General features: G+C 34.4%; 1 protein-coding gene across 1 annotated transcript; it reads right to left on the reverse strand.

Annotated features, from left to right (window-relative positions):
• Positions 1–702: 702 nt before the first annotated feature.
• LOC141486614 (uncharacterized) lies at positions 703–2,681 on the reverse strand. The gene is made up of 4 exons (XM_074184847.1): positions 2,360–2,681; positions 2,064–2,126; positions 1,745–1,867; positions 703–1,005 (listed from the first exon to the last, which is right to left on the reverse strand). Exons 1-4 carry the CDS (start codon positions 2,418–2,420, stop codon positions 746–748), a joined length of 507 nt encoding a protein of 168 aa, XP_074040948.1. The 5' UTR covers positions 2,421–2,681; the 3' UTR covers positions 703–745.
• Positions 2,682–24,565: the final 21,884 nt, after the last annotated feature.

Below are 24,565 nucleotides of genomic sequence, written 5' to 3' on the forward strand. Positions count from 1 at the left end.
TTACATCAGAAGAAATTGATGTTCTAGAACGACATGTGTTTGCGTCGACAGTCACTAGCTGAGTGCACAGACACAGACTACAGAAACAAGTTTAGATGGGCAACTGTATACTTGTAGATACAAAATACTAATGCTCCACAGGTCCGTAGCGGATGTTACCCGAACTACATAAAGAAAACTGTAATCCCGAGTATTTGAGGGCGGGCTTTTTAAAAGTTCGCTCCAATTTGAATAGTAAAATTTTAAATGTATGCACATAAAGTCAACATCATATGAAAGTTCCCTCTCATAATAGATGTAATTGAAATTTTACTTATGAATTGTTTGTATTTAAAAAAGCAGCTTTTACTAACATTTTTGAAAATTTCTAAATATAACAGGTTTCAAATAGCTATTAAGTGGGGTTAATTTTCAAATTTGTTAGGCAAAATCCACCTGAAATGAAATTTCGATTACATTTATAATTGAAGAAAATTTTCAAATGGTGCAGCCTGTATAGCTGTCAGTATCTCGCTCACTATATTGGTCTCACGAGCTTCTAATGTTTGCACTTGTAAATAATATAAAAAAATGATTGAATGAATATTTTTGAATGGGAATAATCCTAATATACATACAATTTAAAAAATAATACAAATGAAGACATTAGTAATTAATATATACATATATGTCAATAGATAACTTATAAAGACATCATCAATATATAAATACGTCCGTAAACCTAATGTAAATTACAAGACTAGTTTTAAATTCTTTGGATTTGACTTTCAATAAAAGTATATGTTGGATCGTTCACATATTTGAGAAGACTCTCAAAATTTGGTGAATTGGCAATCTTAGTGGCATTTGCAAGATGTTCCTTGAAGCTTATTATTTGTTTCTGCATTCGATTCATTTGTGTGCTCCACGTTTTTACTTTTTTATACAAAGTATTTGCTTTTGGGGTTAGTTGGATAGCCCGGGTTACATTCACTTCTCTCAAAATATATTTTCTTTTGCTAATACCTAAAATAAATTTCACATGCCAATGAAAAAAATAATTTATGTGGATCTTAAAAAATATATATTAAAAATTATGATTGTAAAAGTAATAGATTTGAGTACGAGAACACCAGCTAAATGTACCTAATCGTAATTTGTTTGTGCTATATATTGTTTATCTTGATTATAATATTAACAAATTCTATATAAGTCTATCCTAACATTTCCTTTATTAACCTATAGTGTTCCTGTACAAACGACGAAATACCTAGTTGCTTGCTACATATTGTATAAAACTCTTCATGAGAGCATAATTTGATATATCGTCTTGATTAACTTTATTATAACAACCACATCATAACTCAAATAAGTGGAAATATAATTATACTCAGAGCTTCATATAAAATATCCAATTCTTAACTAATTGTCCATTAGAGATAAAGTTCAGTGGAGACTGCAGTGCAATTGTCCAAGTAATAAAAGTTGAAATAAGGCCTCAGAATACTCTTTCTAAGCCCTTAGTTACTCTAAACATGAACATTAGTTTTTTATAACATATCTGGAATGTATTGAATGTTAGAATGTACCTACCTGAATGTAGGTAATGTTTGTACTGCCTAAAATATATTAATTTTGAAATGTAATTTCTAAATGAGATATTCATTACAATGATTAGTTGAAATTTTTTCAAATTCTCATTGAAGTAGTATTTTTTGAGAGAGATAAAAATTGTTCTGTTATATAAAAATATTAATTTTCTCACCTCTTGGAAGAGCAACAGGTTTGCATAAAGGGGAAGATGGTCTAGTAATTTCATCTTGTAACTCCTGAAAACTTGAAGTTGATGGTACTGAGTATATAAGTTCTTCATTTGTTGAGGAATAATCTGAAGAAATTCCATTGAAATATTAAATAATGTCTAATACAAAAAAAATAATACATTAACTGTATTAAATTCTGAATAAACATCTTCATTCTTCTGGTTGAATATATAAACGGTGCAACAAATGAGAGAATATAGATATTGAAAATATTATAGATATACACAATATGGTACAAAATGAGGTATATTATATTTTTACCTGGGTCAATTCCTACTGGCTCACTTGCACTCAATTCCTGGTGATCTGGTTTTCCTTGGAAACCTTCAACAAGATTGTAAGTGATAATAATAATAATAATAATATTATCAAATGTGAAGTAAAAATAAAAAAAGTTTATTAAATAATATAATATATGAAATAATAATATAATTAAATAATATATCATTAATCATATATTATGTAAGAATAGTTTTACAGCTACTATATATACACTGTATTTTTTGTAAATGCAGAGGAATAAAATGAAGTGAAGGTACATCAATCCAACTTATTACCTGGTATTCTGAGGGATGGAACAGTACCAAATTTAAGTCCTCTTTTGGTTCCTGGCACCATACACTCCGGGGAAAATGTTCATGACAAACATGATAGGAGTTGTAGATTTTGTCTAGAGAAAGATTTTCGTAATTATAAGGTTTAATTCGCTCGATCCAAGTATTGAAAACATCCGGTTGATTTTTGGGAAAACGATGTCTTTTACTATCCCTATTAGTATAGCCTGCGACGCAACACCTTCTACGCTTTGTTGGGGGAACATAGTTCTCATCCATTTTTTTAAATACAACTTGCACAAAACAATCGGTATTAAATAAGTTTATAAGTTGTGATTAACATGTACTGAAAATAAAATGAGTAATGACAGAAATATATTTACCCAGATAATTAGTCTTTCAGTGCTACCATCTCGAAGGTACCTGAGAAAATAATTACACTCATCAGCACCCCCTGTCGGATGTTTCCCTAATATTTACATTTTGGCGGGAAAGCGTGTGTTACTTTTCTATTGTTTACAATCAGTATTCTGTGGAAAAATCAGTATTCTGTGGCTGAGTGTCTCGTTCACGCACCGCACTTAGTCGAGTGAGTTGCCAATCGGGCCAAGTCACACTCTGCGAAGTTGCCGCACCTAATTCTAAGAAGCAAATCTGAAAAAGCTTATTCTAATTTTTAACATAATCGCCCCCTTTGAAAGGCTGGGCTTTACAGAAATCGCATGACGGTTCAATTACATCAAGTAATTAAACTCTGATCATTTTTCTATGTCTATCGGTAATAATGCCACTCGATTAACCGCACCGGGTCCATGTAATTCACAATAATGTACTCCATCATAACATCAAAGGAGATAAATCTCAGTGCATCATAACGCTACAAGATCATAATCGTAATATATAGAATACGTAATGCAGAGAAACGTAAGCCGTTATAATCGCAATTCATCATAACGTAAAACAGCAGAACGTACTTTGTCATAAAGTATAAATTCATAACGTACTTATAGAAACGTTAACCGATCATAATCGCAATGCATCATATTCACATTGTATCATAAACTCAATGTATCATATCGCTAAAGCGTAGAAACCGTAATGTACAGAATCCGTATTCCATCATAACCGTAATGTATAGAATACATAAAGTATCATAACGTAATCCATCATAATTTGGTTGCGCGCGAATTGAGTTTGGGAGCTTCCGAAATTGATTTTTAAAAATAAAACTTTTCCGAAAAACTCAAAGTTGAGTTACAATTATATTTTATTAGCAATGTTAAAGCCAAAGGTACAATTATAACTAACTGAAACAAAGAAAAACTCATATTTATAATATCGGGTAAGCTTGGGTAGAATTGCAGCGTCTATTGAATTCCTGGTATCCAGCGTGAGATACTTAATGTAAATGCACTCCGGGAATTGGCCTTGGCTATATCTATAACATGGGTTGTCCATACATAACACGCGTATCAAGTCTGTCTCACAATAGCTTACTGGTGTCATAGTCGATGGGCCGAACACAACATATTCTAATCAGAATAACCATCATATTCTTAGCGGAAAATTGCCATACTACGTAGGGTAAAATTTATTTCAAATGTATTTTACTTTGAGTTTCATTAAAGATAACCAAAATTATGTCGATTTAATTGATGCTTCGAATTAATATTAAACGTTTTCACATTTTTCATTGACAGTGGAACTGTTATTGAAAGATTCAGTATAATTACTAGAGAGATGATTGGTAATAATTAATTCATTTCCATTAAAAATATGCAATAAAACATTTTGTGAGTACATATCAGGTATTTCAAAATGGCCGATTAGATACATAAATACATTTGTAGGTGTATATTTATTGTAGTAGACTGCTTCGTATATTAATTCGGTTCCTGTATTTCCCCGTTTTACATTCTTTGACATATTAGGTACTCTTTCTAGCGGTTCAGTCTCAAAGCATTGTTGTTTTACGTAACTCAATAGAATCCATAACGTTAATATTTTCTATTATTTTACTGAAGATTGTGGCTCACCGTCGCACTGTTGGATAATATTGCTTTGAAGTGACGTCATTCCCACTGGTTTTTTGAAATTGTTCGAAGAGCAGTTTCATCAAACTATTTGCCAAGAGACACGGGTTAATTATAACTTTTTGCTTTTGTCTGCCCTATTAGCGAAATTCATTTCCACTAGATTTGGCATCTACCAAATTCCACAAGCGACCATATTGTTTAATTGAATTGTCCTTCAATTTTGAACAATTGAGTTTTTCAGATATTCTGAACTACGCAGACATTGCCAGCTGCATATCTTTTTTTTAAAGAAAGGTCCCTAATAACTATTTTATGGTAAAAATTAAGTTTCTAGGGAATCTAGGGAATTTTGTGTGTTATGTTTGATTGCTAGGGATATTTGTGACAGATGCGATGCCATTCACCAATTTCACAGGGCAACCGTACAATGTTCATTTTTGGGGATGGAAAGCATCATTAGAATCTCATGCAGTTTCTCATTTTCGATTGATCTGGAATAATTTTAACAATCATTTAATGAACATCTAGTTTTAGTAACAAGCCTAGCAGTTTATGCAACCAACAGAACAAACAGAAAAAACTAATTTCTGTCTGATCAATTATGACCAAAACTAATATATGTTATGTATATATTTTCAATTTGTATACACAATTATATAAAAATTAGGACCTTTGAAGCGATAGAGATTTTCATGAAAAATGTAGGTTGACAACTTAGACGAAACTCTCCCAGTTCAGGAGCACACTTTTCGTACAAAGTTCGAAAAGTGTGTCTATTGGAGAGTTAAATCAAATGAAACAAAAATTCGACAAAATAGAACCCTTATCTCTACACATTTCCACAAAATGGCAAAATAAGGCAAATATCTGTCATTAAAGAACTACTTCCTCTTACGGACATTGATTTACATTTGACATCCTTTGTGAGGACCGTTGCACTTGCAATAAAATAGAGAGGAAGTCTTAGTTCTCGGACAAGTACTTGCCTCATCTTGCCACTTTGTGGAAATGTGGGGAGAGAAGGGTACGACTTCGAACGTCAAATGTTTCGTTGGATTTACTTTGAATTCTGCTCACTCTTCACAGTGAACAGTGATTGGACATCTCTCTTGAAAATGCCAACCACCCATATTGGCAAAACGTCGAGATCTCGCAATACTCGTCGACCTTTTAACCCGCAAAACCATCATTCAAACAACGATGGCCGCAAAAGGCTTTCACAATTAGCATATATACTTATTTTTCTGATTGATTCGGCCGTTAGTAATTTCAAAAACTACACCTCAACGAATTTAATCTCCACAAACTTTATTTGAAAAATATATCACATGTTTCGCTAAGACATTAGCTTTTTCAAGTGATTTGTCGACAAAAAAATTTAGAAAAATCTAAATTTCTCAGAAATTCTGGCGATTCAGGTATATATCAGATATTAACAGATGATCTCTTGCAAGTGGATGTGAAGCTAGGCTGATAAGCTCCTCATTGACCATTGCTTTACGCAAGTACAGGTAGTGGATGTGAATTGCACTACGTTGAATTGCACTCCTCATATTTGTTAGCGATGACTCTGCTGCCTTATAAAATCCAACTAGACATTCACTTTTTTGTGTTGAATGTCTTAATAAAACATAATTCCTATTTTCATTCAGCAAAAGATGGAATCTAAATAAAAATAGAGTATTGTATCATTCAATAGATGTGTATTGTAAACAGATGAATTAAAATTCTGATAGATATGTTGTGGAACAGAAGCATAAAGTCAATATTTTCAGTAAGTATTATTATACACAAGAATATTTCATGATAGAGGTGAAGATTGTACATCAAGTTATACTAATATATATATATATATATATATATATATATATATATATATATATATATATATATATATATATATATATATATATATATATATATATATATATATATATATATATATATATATATATATATATATATATATATATATATATATGTTGATCGAATGCAAAAAACATTTCAATTTCTCACCGAATTCAGAAAAGATATTTATTAAAAGTATAATTTTTTCACCTTAGTTATAAATCTTTCGCTTTCTATGCATGTCTGAAAGTTATTTTTTTTCTTGAATAATTGAACAGATACTTTTTTCAACAGTCTTACCTACATGTTTTTTGAAGATATCTGAAATATATTTAACATCAGTTGAGTCCAAATCGAATGCAAATCACTAAATTAAACGCATACTCTATAGATTTCAGGTTTATACTGCACTCACCTACATACGTTTTTTTTCAATTACTGTTTTGGTTTGGTTTTGATTATAATTGGGTAGATTTAAATTATAGTATCAATGTGATGAAATTACGAACATTATGCACATATCGAGGTTCTTGATTTTGGAATCTTGACACCAACTTTTTACAGAATCCAAAGTTATATTGATAGTTTTGTAACTTGGTATTTCATTAATTTTGTTTACACAAAATAATTTGGCACTACTATTACTCACTTTCATGTCATTCTACAGCCATATTAACAATTTGAAAACTTCAGAGACAAAATAGAGGCAAATAAATCGATCTATAGTCCGTTCATAATTTGTCGATAGCACAAAATGAGGGCCCAAGTCATAAAACGGTCGTAAAACTCGTAAAATCATAGGCGGAGGTTCCTGAGGTGTTTATTCATTAAATATAAAGCTTCAGTTCATATTCGAAACTTGCCTTGAAAGGGTGAAGTTGTTACGAACGAAAATAATTTTTGGTTTAGTACATTTTTTAATCGCATTTAATTTACGGCTCGTTGGTGTTTCGGCGTCTACGGCAGTAATTAACGTCTCTAATATTTATTTTGCGAATTTTGTGCAGTGCGTGAGTAACTTTTTTTCATATTCCTACAAACATATACGTACCTTTCGTTCCTGCTTGTTTTGTTTGATTGCTTGCGATGGCTTCGTCATCATCATCAACATCATCAAGTTTTACACCGGTACTGTTAGTCAGTAAGTCTGTCTATTCACCAAGAGAGAAGACTATTGTTTTGAACGTTCACGATGCTCTGGTTTCTCAGAATCCCACAAACGCTGTTCAGAACATAATCAAGAGTTGTGCCAACATGACGGGCGTAGGGGAGTCAACAATATATAGGTTCCTATCAGAAAGAAAAAAAAAAAGGTATAGCTAACCCAAATACAAACGAATACTTAAAGAGGGGGAGAAAACCTATTGAAATTGATGAATTTGCCAAAAATGGTATTCGAAGGAAAATTCACGAATTTTTTTACAAAAAAAAAATACCCAACTTAAACAAAATTTTACAAGAAGTTAGAGACGACCCGGATTTGCCTCATGTCGGACGAACCAAATTGTGGCAAGTTTTAAAATAATTAAATTTCCGGTGGGAGAAATCAGACCGAAAATCACTTTTGATTGACCGGGAAGAGATGATATGTTGGAGAAGAAAGTATCTAAGATCTATACGAAAATTTCGGGCTGAAGGAAGGCCAATTTACTATCAGGACGAAACGTGGGTAAACGCAGGTCATACTCTCACAAAAATTTGGACAGATAAAAATATATCAAGTTCCAGGCAAGCCTTTATGGAAGGTTGGTCTACTGGTATTTCCCCACCCTCTGGTAAAGGCAGTAGATTAATAGTTTCTCACATTGGCAGTGAAAAAGGATTTGCTAAGCATGGTTTGTTGGAATTTGAATCCAAAAGCACAAAAGACTATCACGAGGAGATGACAACTGATGTTTTCGAAGAGTATTTTGAGCAGATGATTGAACATATACCACCAAACTCAATTATAGTATTAGATAATGCACCTTATCATTCACGACTAGTTGAAAGACTTCCAACGACTGCGTGGAAGAAACAGGATATCATTGACTGGCTGCGGAATAAGTCCCTGCCTTACGAAGATGGAATGGTTAAAGCAGAACTTTTAAAAATTGCCCGGCAACACAAATCTAAGTTCAAGAAATACGTAGTTGACAAAATGGCGGAAAGACGAAACATCACAGTCCTTAGACTTCCACCCTACCACTGCGAATTAAATCCAATTGAACTCATTTGGGCACAAATGAAAAGCTATGTGGCTAGAAAAAATACGTCATATAAAATACAAGCTGTACGTGAATTGTTATATGAGTCTTTACAACATATTACAGAACAAAATTGGCGAGATGCAGTAAGACATGCAATAGAAGAAGAACAAAAAATGTGGGATCTTGACAATATAATTGATGCGACTGTAGAGACACAACCGCTAATTATTAACCTGCAAGACGACTCGGATTCCGAAGATGATCCTGTTTATTTTGAATTTGAATAGTTTTGTAAGTAATCGTAGTTTATATCATTTAAAAATAGGTATTAATTAAATAAATGTATCTTTTACAAATTGCAAGTAACTTATTATTTTTGAATAAAATAAAGAAATTTTTTAAAAATAAAAATACAGTTTACAGTACCTACAGTTTAAGAATATTAATATATTTATTTAATTAAAGTAACTAATGTTTTAATCATATACTCTACGACACTGATCACTCATTTCCACTCAAAATACCTACATAATCGGATTAAAAGTTTTATAGCTGTATTGTATTTCTTCAGATACAAGGTGGGTTAGTCGAAAACATCTTAAACTGCCAGTTTTAGTTTGGTTTTTGTTATTATATCATATTAGCTGTCCTCTCTGTATTTCAGTTCTCTAATGAGGGTCAAACTTGCAGTGAGCTATCAACAAATTATGAACGGACTATAGAATATATTCATGATAATAACCTTCAAACAGTTTTAAAGTTTAAAGATGGTTTAAATGGTGTAAATGGGTCTTCAAGGCAGCCAACTGTCTCAAAATTTCACTCAACATTATAATGCAGAATTATGAAAAATTAGAAACGATGAAATGATAAATTCAAGTACTTCATCATATTTAAACTTCTTCAGTATCATAGAGCTCTTCTTAGATCTTCAATGAGTTCAAAACTTCAACTTCCGCCATTATTCCCACGTAGTATAAGCAAGCGCATGGACTATAGGATTATGACACAGTACGTTATGATACATTACGTTATTATGTTTTACGTTATGATGAAGTACGTTATGACGCGTTACGGTTTCTATCGATTACGAATATGATTGTTTGATGTTATGATGCGTTGCTGTTATGATGCATTGTGTTTATGATCAAATGATATTATGATGCGTTAGCGTTATGACGGGGTATAACTATTTTGCAGGTCTGCAGGTCAGCAAATTGTTCTCAGTAGACAGTGCTCTTGTAATCTTGTAGGAGGCCAGAAATTTTTGCAGGTGCCAGACATGAATCTCGACCAGGTTAATCATTTTCGACAGAAAAAATTCCAACCCCCACCCTTTGAGTATGGAAAAATTACACATTTCTCATTAAATTGAAAATAAACCTTGCAGGTAGGCAGAAATTCTTGCAGGTCGGATATGCCAAACATGAATATCGACCAGGTTAATCATTTTCGACAGAAAAAAATTTCCAACCCTCACCCAAAAATTTCACAATTCTCAAAAAATTGGAAATAAATTTTGCAGGTCGGCGAAAATTCTTGCAGGTCGGATATGCCAAACACGAATCTCGACCAGGTTAATCATTTTCGACGGAAAAAATTTCCAACCCTCACCCAAAAATTTCACAATTCTCAAAAAATTGGAAATAAATTTTGCAGGTCGGCGGAAATTCTTGCAGGTCGGATATGCGAAACACGAATCACGACCAGGTTAATCATTTTCGACAGAAAAAATTTTCAACCCTCACCCAAAAATTTCACAATTCTCAAAAAATTGGAAATAAGTTTTGCATGTTGCCGGAAATTCTTGCAGGTCGGGTATGCCAAACATGGATTTCGACCAGTATAATCATTATCGACAAAAAAAATGTCAACCCCCACCTTTTGAGTATGCAAAAATTCCACATTTCTCATTAAATTGAAATTAAACATTGCAGGTTGGCAGAAATTCTTGCAGGTCGGGTATGCCAAACATGAATCTTGACCAGGTCAATCATTTTCGACAGAAATAATTTCCAACCCTCACCCAAAAATTTCATAATTCTCAAAAAATTGGAAATAAATTTTGCAGGTCGGCAGAAATTCTTGCAGGTCGGGTATACCAAACATGAATCTCGACCAGGTTAATCATTTTCGACAGAAAAAACTCCAACCCCCACCCTTTGAGTATGGAAAAATTCCACATTTTTCATTAAATTGTAAATAAACCTTGCAGGTCGGCAGACATTCTTGCAGGTCGGGTATGTCAAACATGAATCTCGACCAGGTTAATCATTTTCGACAAAAAAAATTCCAACCCCCACCCTTTGAGTATGGAAAAATTCCACATTTCTCATTAAATTGAAAATGAACCTTGCAGGTCGGCAGAAATTCTTGCAGGTCGGATATGCCAAACATGAATAACGACCAGGTTGATCATTTTCGACAAAAAAAAATTCCAACCCTCATCCAAAAATTTCACAATTCTCAAAAAGTTGGAAATTAACTTTGCAGGTCGGCAGAAATTCTTGCAGGTCGGGTATGCCAAACATGAATCTCGACCAGGTTAATCACCCAAAAATTTCACAATTCTCAAAAAATTGGAAATTAATTTTGCAGGTCGGCAGAAATTCTTGCAGGTCGGGTATGCCAAACATGAATTTCGACCAGGTTAATCATTTTCAACAGAAAAAATTTCAACCCCCACCCTCTGAGTATGGAAAAATTCCACATTTCTCATTAAATTGTAAATATACCTTGCAGGTCGGCAGAAATTCTTGCAGGTCGGATATGTCAAACATGAATCTCGACCAGGTTAATCATTTTCGACAGAAAAAATTTCCAGCCCTCACCCAAAAATTTCACAATTCTCAAAAAATTGAAAATAAATTTTGCAGGTCGGCGGAAATTCTTGCAGGTCGGGTATGCCAAACATGAATTTCGACCAGGTTAATCATTTTCGACAAAAAAAATTTTAACCCCCACCCTTTGAGTATGGAAAAATTCCACATTTATCATTAAATTGTAAATAAACCTTGCAGGTCGGCAGAAATTCTTGCAGGTCGGATATGCCAAACATGAATCCCGACCAGGTTAATCATTTTCGACAGAAAAAATTTCCAACCCTCACCCAAAAATTTCACAATTCTCTAAAAATTGGAAATAAATTCTGCAGGTCGGCGGAAATTCTTGCAGGTCGGGTATGCCAAACATGAATTTCGACCAGGTTAATCATTTTTGACAAAAAAAAATTCAACCCCCGCCCTTTGAGTATGGAAAAATTACACATTTCTCATTAAATTGTAAATAAACCTTGCAGGTCGGCAGAAACTCTCATTTTCGACAGGAAAAATTTCCAACCCTCACCCAAAAATTTCACAATTCTCAAAAAATTGGAAATAAATTTTGCAGGTCAGCGGAAATTCTTGCAGATCGGGTATGCCAAACATGAATCTCGACCAGGTTAATCATTTTCGACAAAAAAAAATTCAACCCCCACACTTTGAGTATGGAAAAATTCTCATTAAATTGTAAATAAACCTTGTAGGTCGGCAGAAATTCTTGCAGATCGGGGTTGGAAAATTTTTCTGTCGAAAATGATTAACCTGGTCGAGATTCATGTTTGGCATACCCGACCTGCAAAAATTTCCGCCGACCTGCAAAATTTATTTCCAAGTTTTTGAAAATTATGAAATTTTTGGGTGGGGGTTGGAAAATTTTTCTGTCGAAAATAATTAACCTGGTCGAGATTCATGTTTGGCATACCCGCGACGTGCAAGAATTTCTGCCGACCTGCAAGGTTTATTTGCAATTTAATGAGAAATGTGGAATTTTTCCATACTCAAAGGGTGGGGGTTGAAATTTTTTGTCGAAAATTATTAACCTGGTTGACATACCTGACCTGCAAGAATTTCCGTCGACCTGCAAAATGTATTACCAATTTTTTGAGAATTGTGAAATTTTTGGGTGGGGGTTCGAAGTTTTTTCTGTCGAAAATGATTAACCTGGTCGGGATTCATGTCTGGCAGACCCGACCTGCAAAAATGTATGTCCTCCTACAAGATTACGAGAGCACTGTCTACTGAGAACAATTTGCTGACCTGCAGACCTGCAAAATAGTTATACCCTTATGACGGAGTACGTTATGAAAAAGTACGTTATGATGAAGTATATTATGATGGATTACGTTATGAAACTGTACATTATGCCGCTGTATGTTTCTACATATCTTGTACTATATGATCAATTGCGATTTCTATCGTTTGACGTTATGATGAAGTAAATTTCTGTGTATTACGATTTCTATCTTGTACATTATGATACATTAGGTGTCCCCGATATTTGTCGTAGAGTTCCCAGCTCCTGGCGAGACGAATATCATCCAAAAAGAGGAGGAAAAACGGATGAAGTATCGAGATTTTCTCTTCGAACTCCGCAGAAACTATCTAGACTACGCTATTAAAATGGTTGTTCTGATTATTGGAGTCATTGCAGTGGTCATTGGTTAATAATGCTCGCGCCCCCCCCGAATTTATCGGGTCTTCTGGGCTCGTATTATAATTTTTATAACTCGCATATATAGAAGTTTTTGGAAAAAACATTAGTATTGTTCCAATTATCAAACGTATCACTACAATAATTGATAGAGTACCTCAAATCAGTTTCAAAGTTTGTTAGCAAAATTTAATAAAATTCCTACTGCCTCGTGAAAAAAAAATCCAATAATGTGTTTGAACTTTTTGCAGAGCAAAAATGCTACCTGTCCTGTTTTGATAGTTCAAACAGACAAAGTATTCAATTTTTAAACTTCCTCAATAGTCTGCATAACAAAATTAAATTCACAGTCGAAATCGAACAAAACAAGGAGCTCAACTTCTCAGATTTGAATATTTCATGAGTCAATATTGGTTTTCAATTCAATATCTACTGGAAAAGCACGTTCAAAAACTGTACAATTTCCTTTAACTCTTTCAGTCCACTCTCACATAAGATATCCGCGTTTAGGTCGATGGTATACAGAGTTTTCGCAATTCCTTTACCTGAAAAGAATTTCCAAGACGAACTAAAAATAATTAAGCAAATTGCAGTAAACAATCAGGTCTCTAATAGAAAAGATAATATAGGTTTGTTCTAGTTTTAACATCCGAAACTGTTTGGAAACTGCGCAAGACATAATGCGTACAGGCAAAAAATCTCAAACAGTCCGAAATAGTCTCGGACACTATACTAAAACCAATAATGATTGAGAGTAGAAGTAAGCCCAGTTGACAGCAAATCGGGGCGAGCTTATTAATTTTTGAGAGGGTTAAGAATGAAAGAAAAATTCTTAGTACAATTAGTTAAAAATATTCATACACATTTTTTATTTATTTCATTGAAACTTTGCAATATCGTAATTTACCTAATCGTTGTAGTCATTAGGTGGGCCTTATGAAAACGGAGTAATAATCGTGGTAATTATAGTAGGTACCAAATAAATTAACAATATTAATAAAAAACACAGAATATATATATATATATATATATATATATAACTTTTTTTCACTATTGGGTTGCAGCAATTGATAAGTGAACTCTTTATAACTATTCTCAAGCTTTCGAGTAACTTAAACTCATCGTCAGGGGTACTAGAAAATACAAATTACAAATTTTTGATAATAGAATATAATATAAATGTAAATGTACAAATTTTCGTCCAATCTTCAACCTCAGATTCGTCACTGTTGCTACCGCTATCATCAAAGTGAATTATGATTGGTTTAATATTGTGTTCAATACGGTTGTCTACGTCCCACATTTTTTGCTCTCCTTTTAAAACATGCTGCATGCATTTCTTCCAGTCTTCTGCAGAAACAGTTCGAATAGCTTCTTGTAGGTGACGTTGCACGTCCACTAATTTAAATGTTCTGTTTTCTCGTGCCACATATCCTTTTACTTGCGCCCAGATTAATTCTATTGGGTTTAATTCGCAGTGGTATGGTGGTAATCTTAAAACTGTAATTCCACGACTTAACGCCATTTCATCCACTGCGAATTTTTTATATTTGTCTGTGTGTAATTTTGTTAGCTGAAGTAGTTCTGCCTTTAAACTATCTTTGTTATATTGGATGTTCTTATTAATTAATCATTCTTGAATTGCTGCTTTTTTCCATGATTGTTTCGGTAATGGTTCTAAATGTCGACTATGGTATGGGGCATTGTCCTTGACGATGACAGACCCAGGTTTCACAAGTTGAATGATGCCTTCAAACCATTTTTCAAACACCTCCGCATTCATCTCTTCATGATAGTCGCCTGTTTTCTTAGATTTAAATATTAATTCACCATTTGGTAAAAATCCACTGTCGCTTCCTATATGCGTAACTATCAGACGACTACCTTCTCCAGATGGCTGTTTTAACCCAACTAACAAACCTTCATTGAAGGCTTGTCGTGCACTTGTTATATTACCATCCTGCCATACTTTTTTGACCGTATGTCCTTGGTTAACCCATGTCTCGTCCATGAAGTACAATTTTTTTTTTGAGCTTCCGAAATTCGTCAATTTTTCTTAGTTTCTTCTCCATGCTATTATTTCTTGACGTTCAATGAGAATGCTTTTCCTGTCAACTTTTCCGTACGTAAATTTCATTTCGTGTACAAGTTTCCTAAAAGTTTCTTTACCCATTTTTGGGACCAATTCATGATCGCTAAGTGCCTCCAGAACTGTTTGTAGTGTGGGCAGCTCATTTCTGAAAAAAAAACTGTCAATAGTTCTGCGTATACTGGTTTTGGCTTCTTCATCAACTGTGATTTTTTTTGTCCGCTACTAGTTTTTGGCGTTTGTACGTCCCCATGAATTTCTGCTTCTCTTAGTATTTTGTAAATCGATGATTTTGGTACACCGGTATAATCAGAGCACATATCAACTGATTTATCTTTTGTAATTGTGAAACTTAATGATGTAGAAATGCCCGGTTGGTTATTCGGAGGTACACACGTACAATTACAGCACATATGCACAAAGTCATCTTTTGGTGGCTGATGATCTCTTTCAAGACAGTGAAATACTCGCAGTACAATTTGTTTTTCTCTTACTGACCGAGACTCCGACCGTTTTACCTTTTTCCACGTGGAAGGCCCGACCATGTCTCCCATTTTTTGAGTAGTTTGAGAACGGTGTAGAAATATAATAATGTAACGCTTAAACACTTATTAGCACTATTATTTTCACCAATTGTTATCACAACACGTCGATTGCTGACTAACTTAAATAAGTTAACGTACAATTCACGCTGTATAATTCACAAATCAATATACGCTCATGGCTGCAAGTACATTAGTGAGGACTGCAACGATGAGATGGAAGTTACGGTAAAGTGACAAAGACAGAAATATCGTTGCGTACAGCGTTGCCACTAGTTGTAATAAATATCTAACACTATACAGAAAATAATGAATTTTAACTGATCAGTAATCAGGAAATGTATAAGTATTACTCATTACAAGCTCATTACTGATTTTTGTCATAAATAATACCTTTTAATCGTACTAGTATTGTGTATTATCTATAATTTGCGACAACCTACAACTCTACTGTTTACTATATTTTGATTCTGCTATAAACTGGTAACGTAAAATTTAGATATGACAACGCACTTTACTCTCAATCATTATTGATTTTACTATAGGTTTGTTCTGGTTCTGCGAAATTCAGGTTCTAGGACGTCAGGATCATGTGCAGTTGATATAGAGCGTTCTGGTTTATTGAGGATAATTTCGGACTGATGAATCCTCTGTTCTGGTTTTGACTGCGAAATGATCCTAAACTGTTTTGAACCGTCCCGAATCGTTCTTGCTCTCGAGGCTGAACTGTTGAGAACTGTTCCCGTTGCTCATGCGCATTCATGTGGAAATTTGTTTGGGTTATTTGGTAGGATGTTTTTTTATTTATTTGATTTGAATAATTGATGATTGAGGGTAGATAACATTTGAACTGACTATAGGAATACGCTACATAACAAAATGGACATGATTAATAGTATTTTCTCGTCTTCATCTCTTCATATATCTTCATATATACGATAGGTGACACAGTGGTCTCCTCAAAAGCGTTCTGGTTTAAACAAGTGTCCGAGACTATTTCGAACTGTTTGAGATGTTTTGTTCGTACGCTAATGTCTTGCGCAGTTTCCAAACGTTTTGGGATGTTAGAACCAGAACAAACCTACTAGGGTAAACCAGAACGCATTTTGAGGAGACCACTGTGCCACTTATCGTATGTATGAAGATTATATTTTTAGGAGTGATTCATTTTTGGGAAAGAAAGTTTTTGGCTTTCTACTACTCCATCAGATACAAAAAAAAGGGATGAGAGAATCTTCCAAAGAAAGGAAGGAAGTAATCAATATGAAACTCTATACATGAATGTGTAGATCATGCAAAGAAGTAACTTTCAGACAAAAACTGAAAGAAAGTCCTCCTGAAACAGCTACTTTCATATAAACATTGAATTACACGAAAGAAAATAATTCTTTCGAAACAAATACTTCTATATGAACACTGAATTATACAGAAGATACTTTTCTCTATTCAGTTTGTATTTCAAACATTTGTTGTGGAATAAGAATCAGATATCATTCACATGAGTTCTACTTTGAATGAATGGAGTAGTAGATGTATCAGATGGAGTAGTAGAAAGCCAAAAACTTTCTTTCCCAAAAAATCAATCACTCCTAAAAATATAACCCCTTCAATTCAAATAAGATTCCTCTTGGCTGGGATTAAATCAAATAGGTGAATGAATGTCATTACGATATCATCGATGACATAAGCAGATTAAGCTTATTCCGTGACATTCAAAATCGTAATTCATGAATGAAGTGTGTGTATTTTCTATAATGTTATCCAATTTGGTACTGAAGAGCCTTAGGGCAAGTGTCTTAAGGCGAAACATCGGTGTATACCAGTGAGGGTGGCAGTGTTCCATGTGAGTACAATTTATTACCATTCATTCAAAGTAGAACTCATGTGAATGATATCTTTCATGTAAATATGTGTATGTGGGTGTTAGAGCGAGAGACGCGTGTGACGTAATCGATGCAAAGAGAGATGGAGATGACATCGAGGTTTTACCGGTTGCTAGCGCAAGCAGGTGTTACCGGTTGTACAAATAAATCGTTGTGTATGGGGCAATGTAGCGTTGCCGGATACTCAGATTTGGGAAATAATTAATATTTCAGTAAAGATGTGTATGTGTGTGTAAGAGCGAGAGACGCGTGTGACGTAATCGAGGCAAAGAGAGATGGAGATGGTATCGAGGTTATATGCTACCAATGCCAGCATGGCAGGTTCGGCGTTGCCGGTTGTACAATAAATCATTGTTTATGGGGCAATGTAGCAGCGTTGCCGGTTTGAAAATGAAGGGTTAGGAATACGACTGTGTACGGGATGTCTAAAATACATCATTTGAAGGAAAAAACATGGCGTCGAAGTGTACAGGGTGCGTCAAAATATACCATTTAAGGAAAAACATGTCAGTTTAACAGAAGTCTAGCATTCCACCATGCTTAAAGGGTACTAATTCTCGTATCTTTGTTAATCAAGTTAGCATCATTAGGAGAAAGATGACACCCAAAAGTTAATGGTGCGTACATTAATGATATCGAAAGGTAGATCAGATTCGTAATGTTCGTTTGGTTTGAGAAGAGTAGATGAAAACCCCAGTATGTGAGCCAAGGTCGGAAATCAATCGAGTGTTTCAGAGAAAATATTTCACTTTTCAGCGTATTATTATTCGGTTTTAGATAGAAAAAATCCTCAGGGTTTCCCTTGAATGTTTTAGGCGTGATGCATTTGTTTATTAATTCTTCAATGTAACTAATTTCGTAAGATCCAACAGGGATATCGATGCTTTTTTGAATAGTTTTGTCAGCGTTTTCATAGTAGTAGAATTTCGTACCTTCTTCAATGTTGGGTATACTGTTGTACGAATGGAAACTGAGCAAAGCCAAAGTATATTCAGAATCAGAATATAATCGAATGGGTGGATTGAAATCGATGGAGAGCGTCGAAGAACGACTCGTTAGCGTTAATATCATAGACATGACTGATATAATGTCAGTATGACATCTCCTTAAATAATGATTGAAACAAGATTTTGAATAAAAATCATTCATTTCTACAATAATAACATTCTATTTGCCAACTCACAGGACCATAATACATTGCTTTTTGTAGCGATGACGCAGCTGATGTAGGTGGTGGTACCTCATGTCGGTAATGGATGAAACATGGTAAACGAATCTGCAAAGCAAATCGATGTTGGTGGTCCTTTGGTAATCTATACCAAACATCCAATAATTCCCAAGATTCAGCATTCTCAATCAAATAGTGGATCCAGGGACGCACCAAGTAACTTCGGCGCCGTCGTGCGAAATATTGATAAGCGCCTTTATAAAAATTACCAGGGTAGAAATATTATAATCAATCACTCCTTCCCATTTCAGCGTGGAAAACTATGAAATTTTTTCTACATCTACCTAGATTTTTTTTGAAGAAAACAATAAGTACACAGTACACTTATAAAAAATAATATATTAAACACTATATTGGCTATATTGCACAATAAAACAGAACAGAATAAAAACTATGTTAAAGTTATAAAACATTACTTAAAATTATTAAAAAACTGAAGATCAAATAAAACATATTTAGATTGCGATTCTTTTTTAAACAAATACACTTATTATGATGAAAACCAACGGAAATTTCTTATAGAAATTGAACTTTTCTTGCTTTACCTTTGGCAAATTCAATAATTAGATTTTCAATATTCAGCTCCTTTAACAACTCAGATTCTATAGAAATAATAGCAAGATTTTCTAGCCGCTCCTGACCCATTCTAGATCTTAAGTAATTCTTAATTAGTTTAAGTTTAGAAAATGATCTCTCGGCTGAAGCTACAGAAATCGGTATAGTTAATAATATACGTAACGCAATAGTAATGTTTGGGAATGAGTGGGCCAAGTTATTTTTTGCAATGTAATTAAGTGTTTCTACTACAGATGTTACCTTTCCGTCGCAAATTTGTAGAAATTGTAATTCGGTTAAAAGTTCCGTTCCGTCTATGTCTCTCTCGTTTCGATTTTTGTCAGTTAACGCTTCTTCAAGTTTTTTACAAAAATTAAATTGATCTTCATCAGAATACTTGCCGAAATCCTCAGTATTCCACAAAAATTTGAAAACATCGGCATGGGAGTATAACAGCTCAAATCTCTCATTTACAGATGAAAGAGTAATATCTAGCATTCCAAAAAAACAGTTGACTTTAATTCTTGGTTTTCAATTGGCTGATCTCCACTTTCATAGGAAAATTGTTTTTTTATTCTTCGTGGCCGTAAGGTTTCTGCACTTTTGAATTTCGCATCTACGTCCAAGGCAGTTGCCAATTCTTTGGCATCTACCAGCATCTCACTGAAGCCTTTCTTCGCCACTTCGCCTTTCCGATAACGTTTTACAAGTTTAAACAAGAAAACTCTTGCCGGGAATGCGCGGCGCCTACACTTCTAGAGAAGACAAGTAAGTAGGTAGTTTAAATAGCATTAATTTCAAATTTCACCACCGGTCAGCATTGGTGAGTAATAAAATTCCACCATCGGTATTGGTAGAAACATTTTTTATGTTGATTTTTTGTAAAGTTTCAAAAAATCCTCAGTTTTGGATTGAATATTTATTCAATTTTGCCAACTCAAAGGGCGCCTTTAACGCCTTGGCGCCGTCGTGCGCCGCACGACCTTGCCCATATGGACGGCGCGTCCCTGAGTGGATCGATAAAGTTTTCAATTCAGCATCGGTTAAATCTCGCAAAGATTTATGTCCAACCATTTTTGCAGACATTATGGAGCAGAAACTGTAGGCACAGATGTCCGCAATTACTCTGGTCAATATTTTGATACTGATCATTGTAATATGTAATCGTTATACCAAAATATCATACCAATTCTATTGGAGGTTTGATATTACCGAAACTATCAAAATATTTTACATCATTGCCGTTTTTAATGAAAACGGCAATGATGAATCCAAGTTCAATACAGCACATTCTCGCAGCCGAGGACCACGAGTTGGCAACGGGTCGCGCATAAAGACTCCACGAAAATGTGGAATTCTCAGTTGATGGGCACATTTTCGAATTTCCGAATCGTATAATGCTCTATGGGGTAGCTTCAGTAGGAGTTTCTTTGCTTTTTCAAGTAAAGACCTCGCCCTTTGCGTTGCTGTTGTTTCTTTAGGAACAGACCAAATCCTCGAGGTGTTTTGCGTAGGTACAAACCGGAACCTAGATGTTCCATAGCTTTATTGTGACGTTGATCGTCTTCTAGTTTTTTTTGGCATTTTTAGCATCTATTACGGTTTTTGCGATAGCGCCTGCTCCACCTGCCAACGAACCCAAAGCTGAAAGGGCATCGAATATAGGTATGAGGGGAAGGATTCCTCCAGATTTTGCTTCGAATGGTATCATCAGTCGTCATGACTTCCAAAGACAAGATTCAACTAGTCAACGAACTACATAAACCAATTAGAAAAAAATATCCTCGACGCCGTACAGTTATCAAAGGAATAGATGACTTATGGCAGATGGACTTGGCTGAGATGAGATCGTTCGCTCACCAAAATCGAAATTTCAAACTCATTCTAGTCGTCATCGATTGTTTTTCGAAATTCGTGTGGACTAGACCACTGAAATCAAAAACTGGAGAGGAAATTACTAAAATGTTTGCAGACATCTTGACACATACGAAACGTTGTCCAAAAAATTTACAAACCGATCAAGGTGAAGAATTTTATAACAATAAGTTTCAAACTTTGATGGAAAAACATGGAGAATAAATCACTACAATCCGTACAGCATCACTAAGGCTTATATGGCTGAACGTACCACTAGAACGTTGAAAGAAAGACTTTTCAAATATTTCAGTCTGAATGGCACCTACAAATGGTTGAATGTCTTGCCTGAAATCACAAAATCCTACAATGATACGCGACACTCGATACAACTTTCGAAAATCACCAAAACCAACGAAAAACAAATTCTCAAATCAACATACACTCATCCGAAGATAGCTGGACCTAGAAAATTCAAAGTCGGTGATGTTGTACGAATCAGTAAGGCGTAACACGTTTTCGAAAAAGGCTATACGCCCAATTGGACTACGAAATTATTCAAAATTATCAAAGTCAATATTACCAACCCCGCCACCTTTATGCTAGAAGATATGCAGGGTGCACCTATTAGGGGTGCTTTCTATGGTTAAGAATTACAAAAAACTGCAAATCCTGATATATATCTCGTGGAAAAAGTCTTGAGGAAAAAATATTAAAAAATGTACGTTTAATGGCTGGGTTTGGATAACAAACACAACAGTTGGATCAAAAATGTCGATTTTGTATAGAATCTTATGAAAAACAAGCAAACTGACAATGTATTGGGAGGGCCTTTTGTGAAGAAATATTTGTGTGTTTAACAAACGCACAATATCTGAAATGGACCACGTGATCTGAAACTATAAGAGCGCATGCAAACACAGATGGATATTCAGTTTGAAAATGTTTCTCGATAGTGGTTACGGTAGTGAAGTTGAAGTAATGTTCGACAGTGATGGTGACGATTACAATGGAACTCTGAATGCAATAGACAGAGCGTTGGAGCAATAAGAAATGGCCGCTCGAAACGAACATCAATTCAGCCCATGCATAATTTTGAAACAGCAGTTCTCCATTCGTTCCATCAATTTAACAAGTTATGAATGGGCGACCCTCATTGACATCCTGCAACAAATAAAGGAAAATTTCTTTGAATCACAAATCGATGAATGTGTAGACGAATATGATCCACTTACAACACGTTGCGGGGATTACATTTACGTCACACAGTACATCGAAAGTAATACCAAACAAGTTTCCATTTCCAAGGACACCACGAACATGGAGCTGTTTCGACGAGATGTAAACGAGACCCTGAATACTCACCTTGGTGTGCTCTCTGACCGTATCGCTATGCTGGATGCTTTGTGATTATTATCGAGGTGTTTTCAATATAATAAAATCATGGTTACGTGAAAATTATACTAATTTAACGTATTCCAAAAACACTTTATTGTGAGATTTTCACTAAATTGTTTTACAAAAACGCAACACGTGTTTTTCGCCATACAATGGCTTCATCTGGCGTGTCTTTCAACTAATTCTACACATTCAATACTAAATATATATATGGTTTATATAGTACCTGAAATCAAAGTACCTGTAAACGAAGTACCTGAATTTTAAGTAGCTGATATTTTACCTGAGTTTCTAACGAATTAAATTACCTGCACTTATATTCCATTTTCACATTTGAAAAAATATATTCAGTAACGGAGAGTTATTGAGTTCTAATTGATCATTCAGTAAATTATCCGAATTCCTGAATCTATTGATTTCTAAACATTCTAGAAGATTAAGTTTCAAACTCTTCTCTTCTGAATGTAACACCTCGTACTCATGATTGAACTCATGTCCTTCTGCTAAAAGATGGATTGCAAATGTGGAATTGGTCTTTCTATTTACAAAACTACTTCTATGTTCTTTAATTCGTTGGAAAAATGTTCTTCCTGTCTGGCCAATATACAGTTTTGGACAAGAGCCACAAGTCAGCTTATATACTCCTGATCTATCCGACACCAAAGTTTTGTCCTTATTGTTTTTAATAAATTTACTTAGATTATTATTCGTTCTATAAACTACGTTTACGCCTTCTTTCTTCAAAAAACGGGCAATATTCCTGTTTGGTTCCCCCACATATGTCAATGTCTTATAACTAACGTTATCGCATCTTGAATATGGGTAGACCAGATCCATGGCTTGCTTTTGTCGTTTTTTGGAAAGAATGGAGCTTACAATATCTACCTTATAACCGTTATTAATCGCGATTTGTTTGATCAAATTCAGCTCTTTCTGGAAATCCCTATCAGACAGTGGAATATTCAATAATCTGTGAAGCATACTATTGAATGCAGCAACTTTATGCTGGTACGGGTGTGTGGAGGAATTATGTATGATAATGTCCGTGTACGATGGTTTGTGGAAAATTGCAAACTCATGTTTATTGTTATTTTTCGTAATGGTTAAGTCCAGGTAATTTATTGAATTATTTACCTCCCTCTCAGTGGTGAATTTTATTGACGGGTGGATGGAATTGGCATATTCAATGAACTTGCCTAATTGCCTATCTGTACCAGTAAAACATACTAAGATATCATCTACGTATCTGTACCAGTACAAAAAATTGTTGGCTAACTGATTATTATGGATTTCATACTCTATGTTATCCATGAAAATTTCCGCCAGTAAGGGACTCAAAGGATTCCCCATTATTAGTCCTTCATTGCATGAATAGAATTCTCCGTCAAACTGGAAATAATTTTGAGACACACAAATGGTGAGTAAATCAACAATCTCCTGTTTTATCAGTGGATTCACGTGGTTTTTGTCTAAGAGACACTCCACTAGTCCAATTGTTTCAGTTGGCGGGATACTGGGAAATAAATTTTGGACATCGAACGATATTAATTTTGAGTTATCTGGGAGGATTACGTCTTTAATATTATCCACTAATTGATAAGAATTATTTATACTAAATTTAGGCTTGAAATTGGTATAGGTTTGAATCAATTTAATCAGGATTTCTGAGATTTTAACGGTAGATGCCGTTACGAACGATACCACTGGTCTAATCGGGAGATTGGTTTTATGTAATTTAATAAGAGAATACAGTTTTGGTGGTTGTGGATTCATGATCAATGCTCTACATTTATCCTTTCCATTCATAACCAATTCTATTGTTTTGAGAGTTTCCTTAACTTTTTTCTGGTACATAGTTGTCGGATCCTTCCTCAGAATCTCGTAGCTTCCTGAATTAAGGAAATCTAGAGTTTTTCCTATGTAGTCCTTTTTATTTAATGCAATAACCGTTCGACCTTTATCTGCTCTTGTAAAAATCACTTCATTATCTTTAACTTTTTGCTTGATTGATTTTGCAATTTTACTTTCTCTATCAGACTGAATTTGATCAACCGGTTCAGATTTCAAAATGTTTGCCGCAACATGTTTATTATAACTACAGGTACCTCTCAGAG

Source organism: Leptinotarsa decemlineata, unplaced genomic scaffold (assembly GCF_025532065.1).
Source record: "Leptinotarsa decemlineata unplaced genomic scaffold, Ldec_3_MD MMD2_tig00026358_RagTag_RagTag, whole genome shotgun sequence".
Classification (NCBI taxonomy): Eukaryota; Metazoa; Arthropoda; class Insecta; order Coleoptera; family Chrysomelidae; genus Leptinotarsa; species Leptinotarsa decemlineata.

Bases quoted from the DNA above. Each gene is read 5' to 3' on its own strand.
- LOC141486614 (XM_074184847.1), bottom strand. From the start codon at position 2,420: ATGGTGCCAGGAACCAAAAGAGGACTTAAATTTGGTACTGTTCCATCC. The intron at 2,127-2,359 runs GTAATAAGTTGG...ATCTTGTTGAAG, and splicing joins TCCATCCCTCAGAATACCAG to GTTTCCAAGGAAAACCAGAT. The intron at 1,006-1,744 runs GTGAGAAAATTA...AATTTATTTTAG, and splicing joins ACCTGTTGCTCTTCCAAGAG to GTATTAGCAAAAGAAAATAT.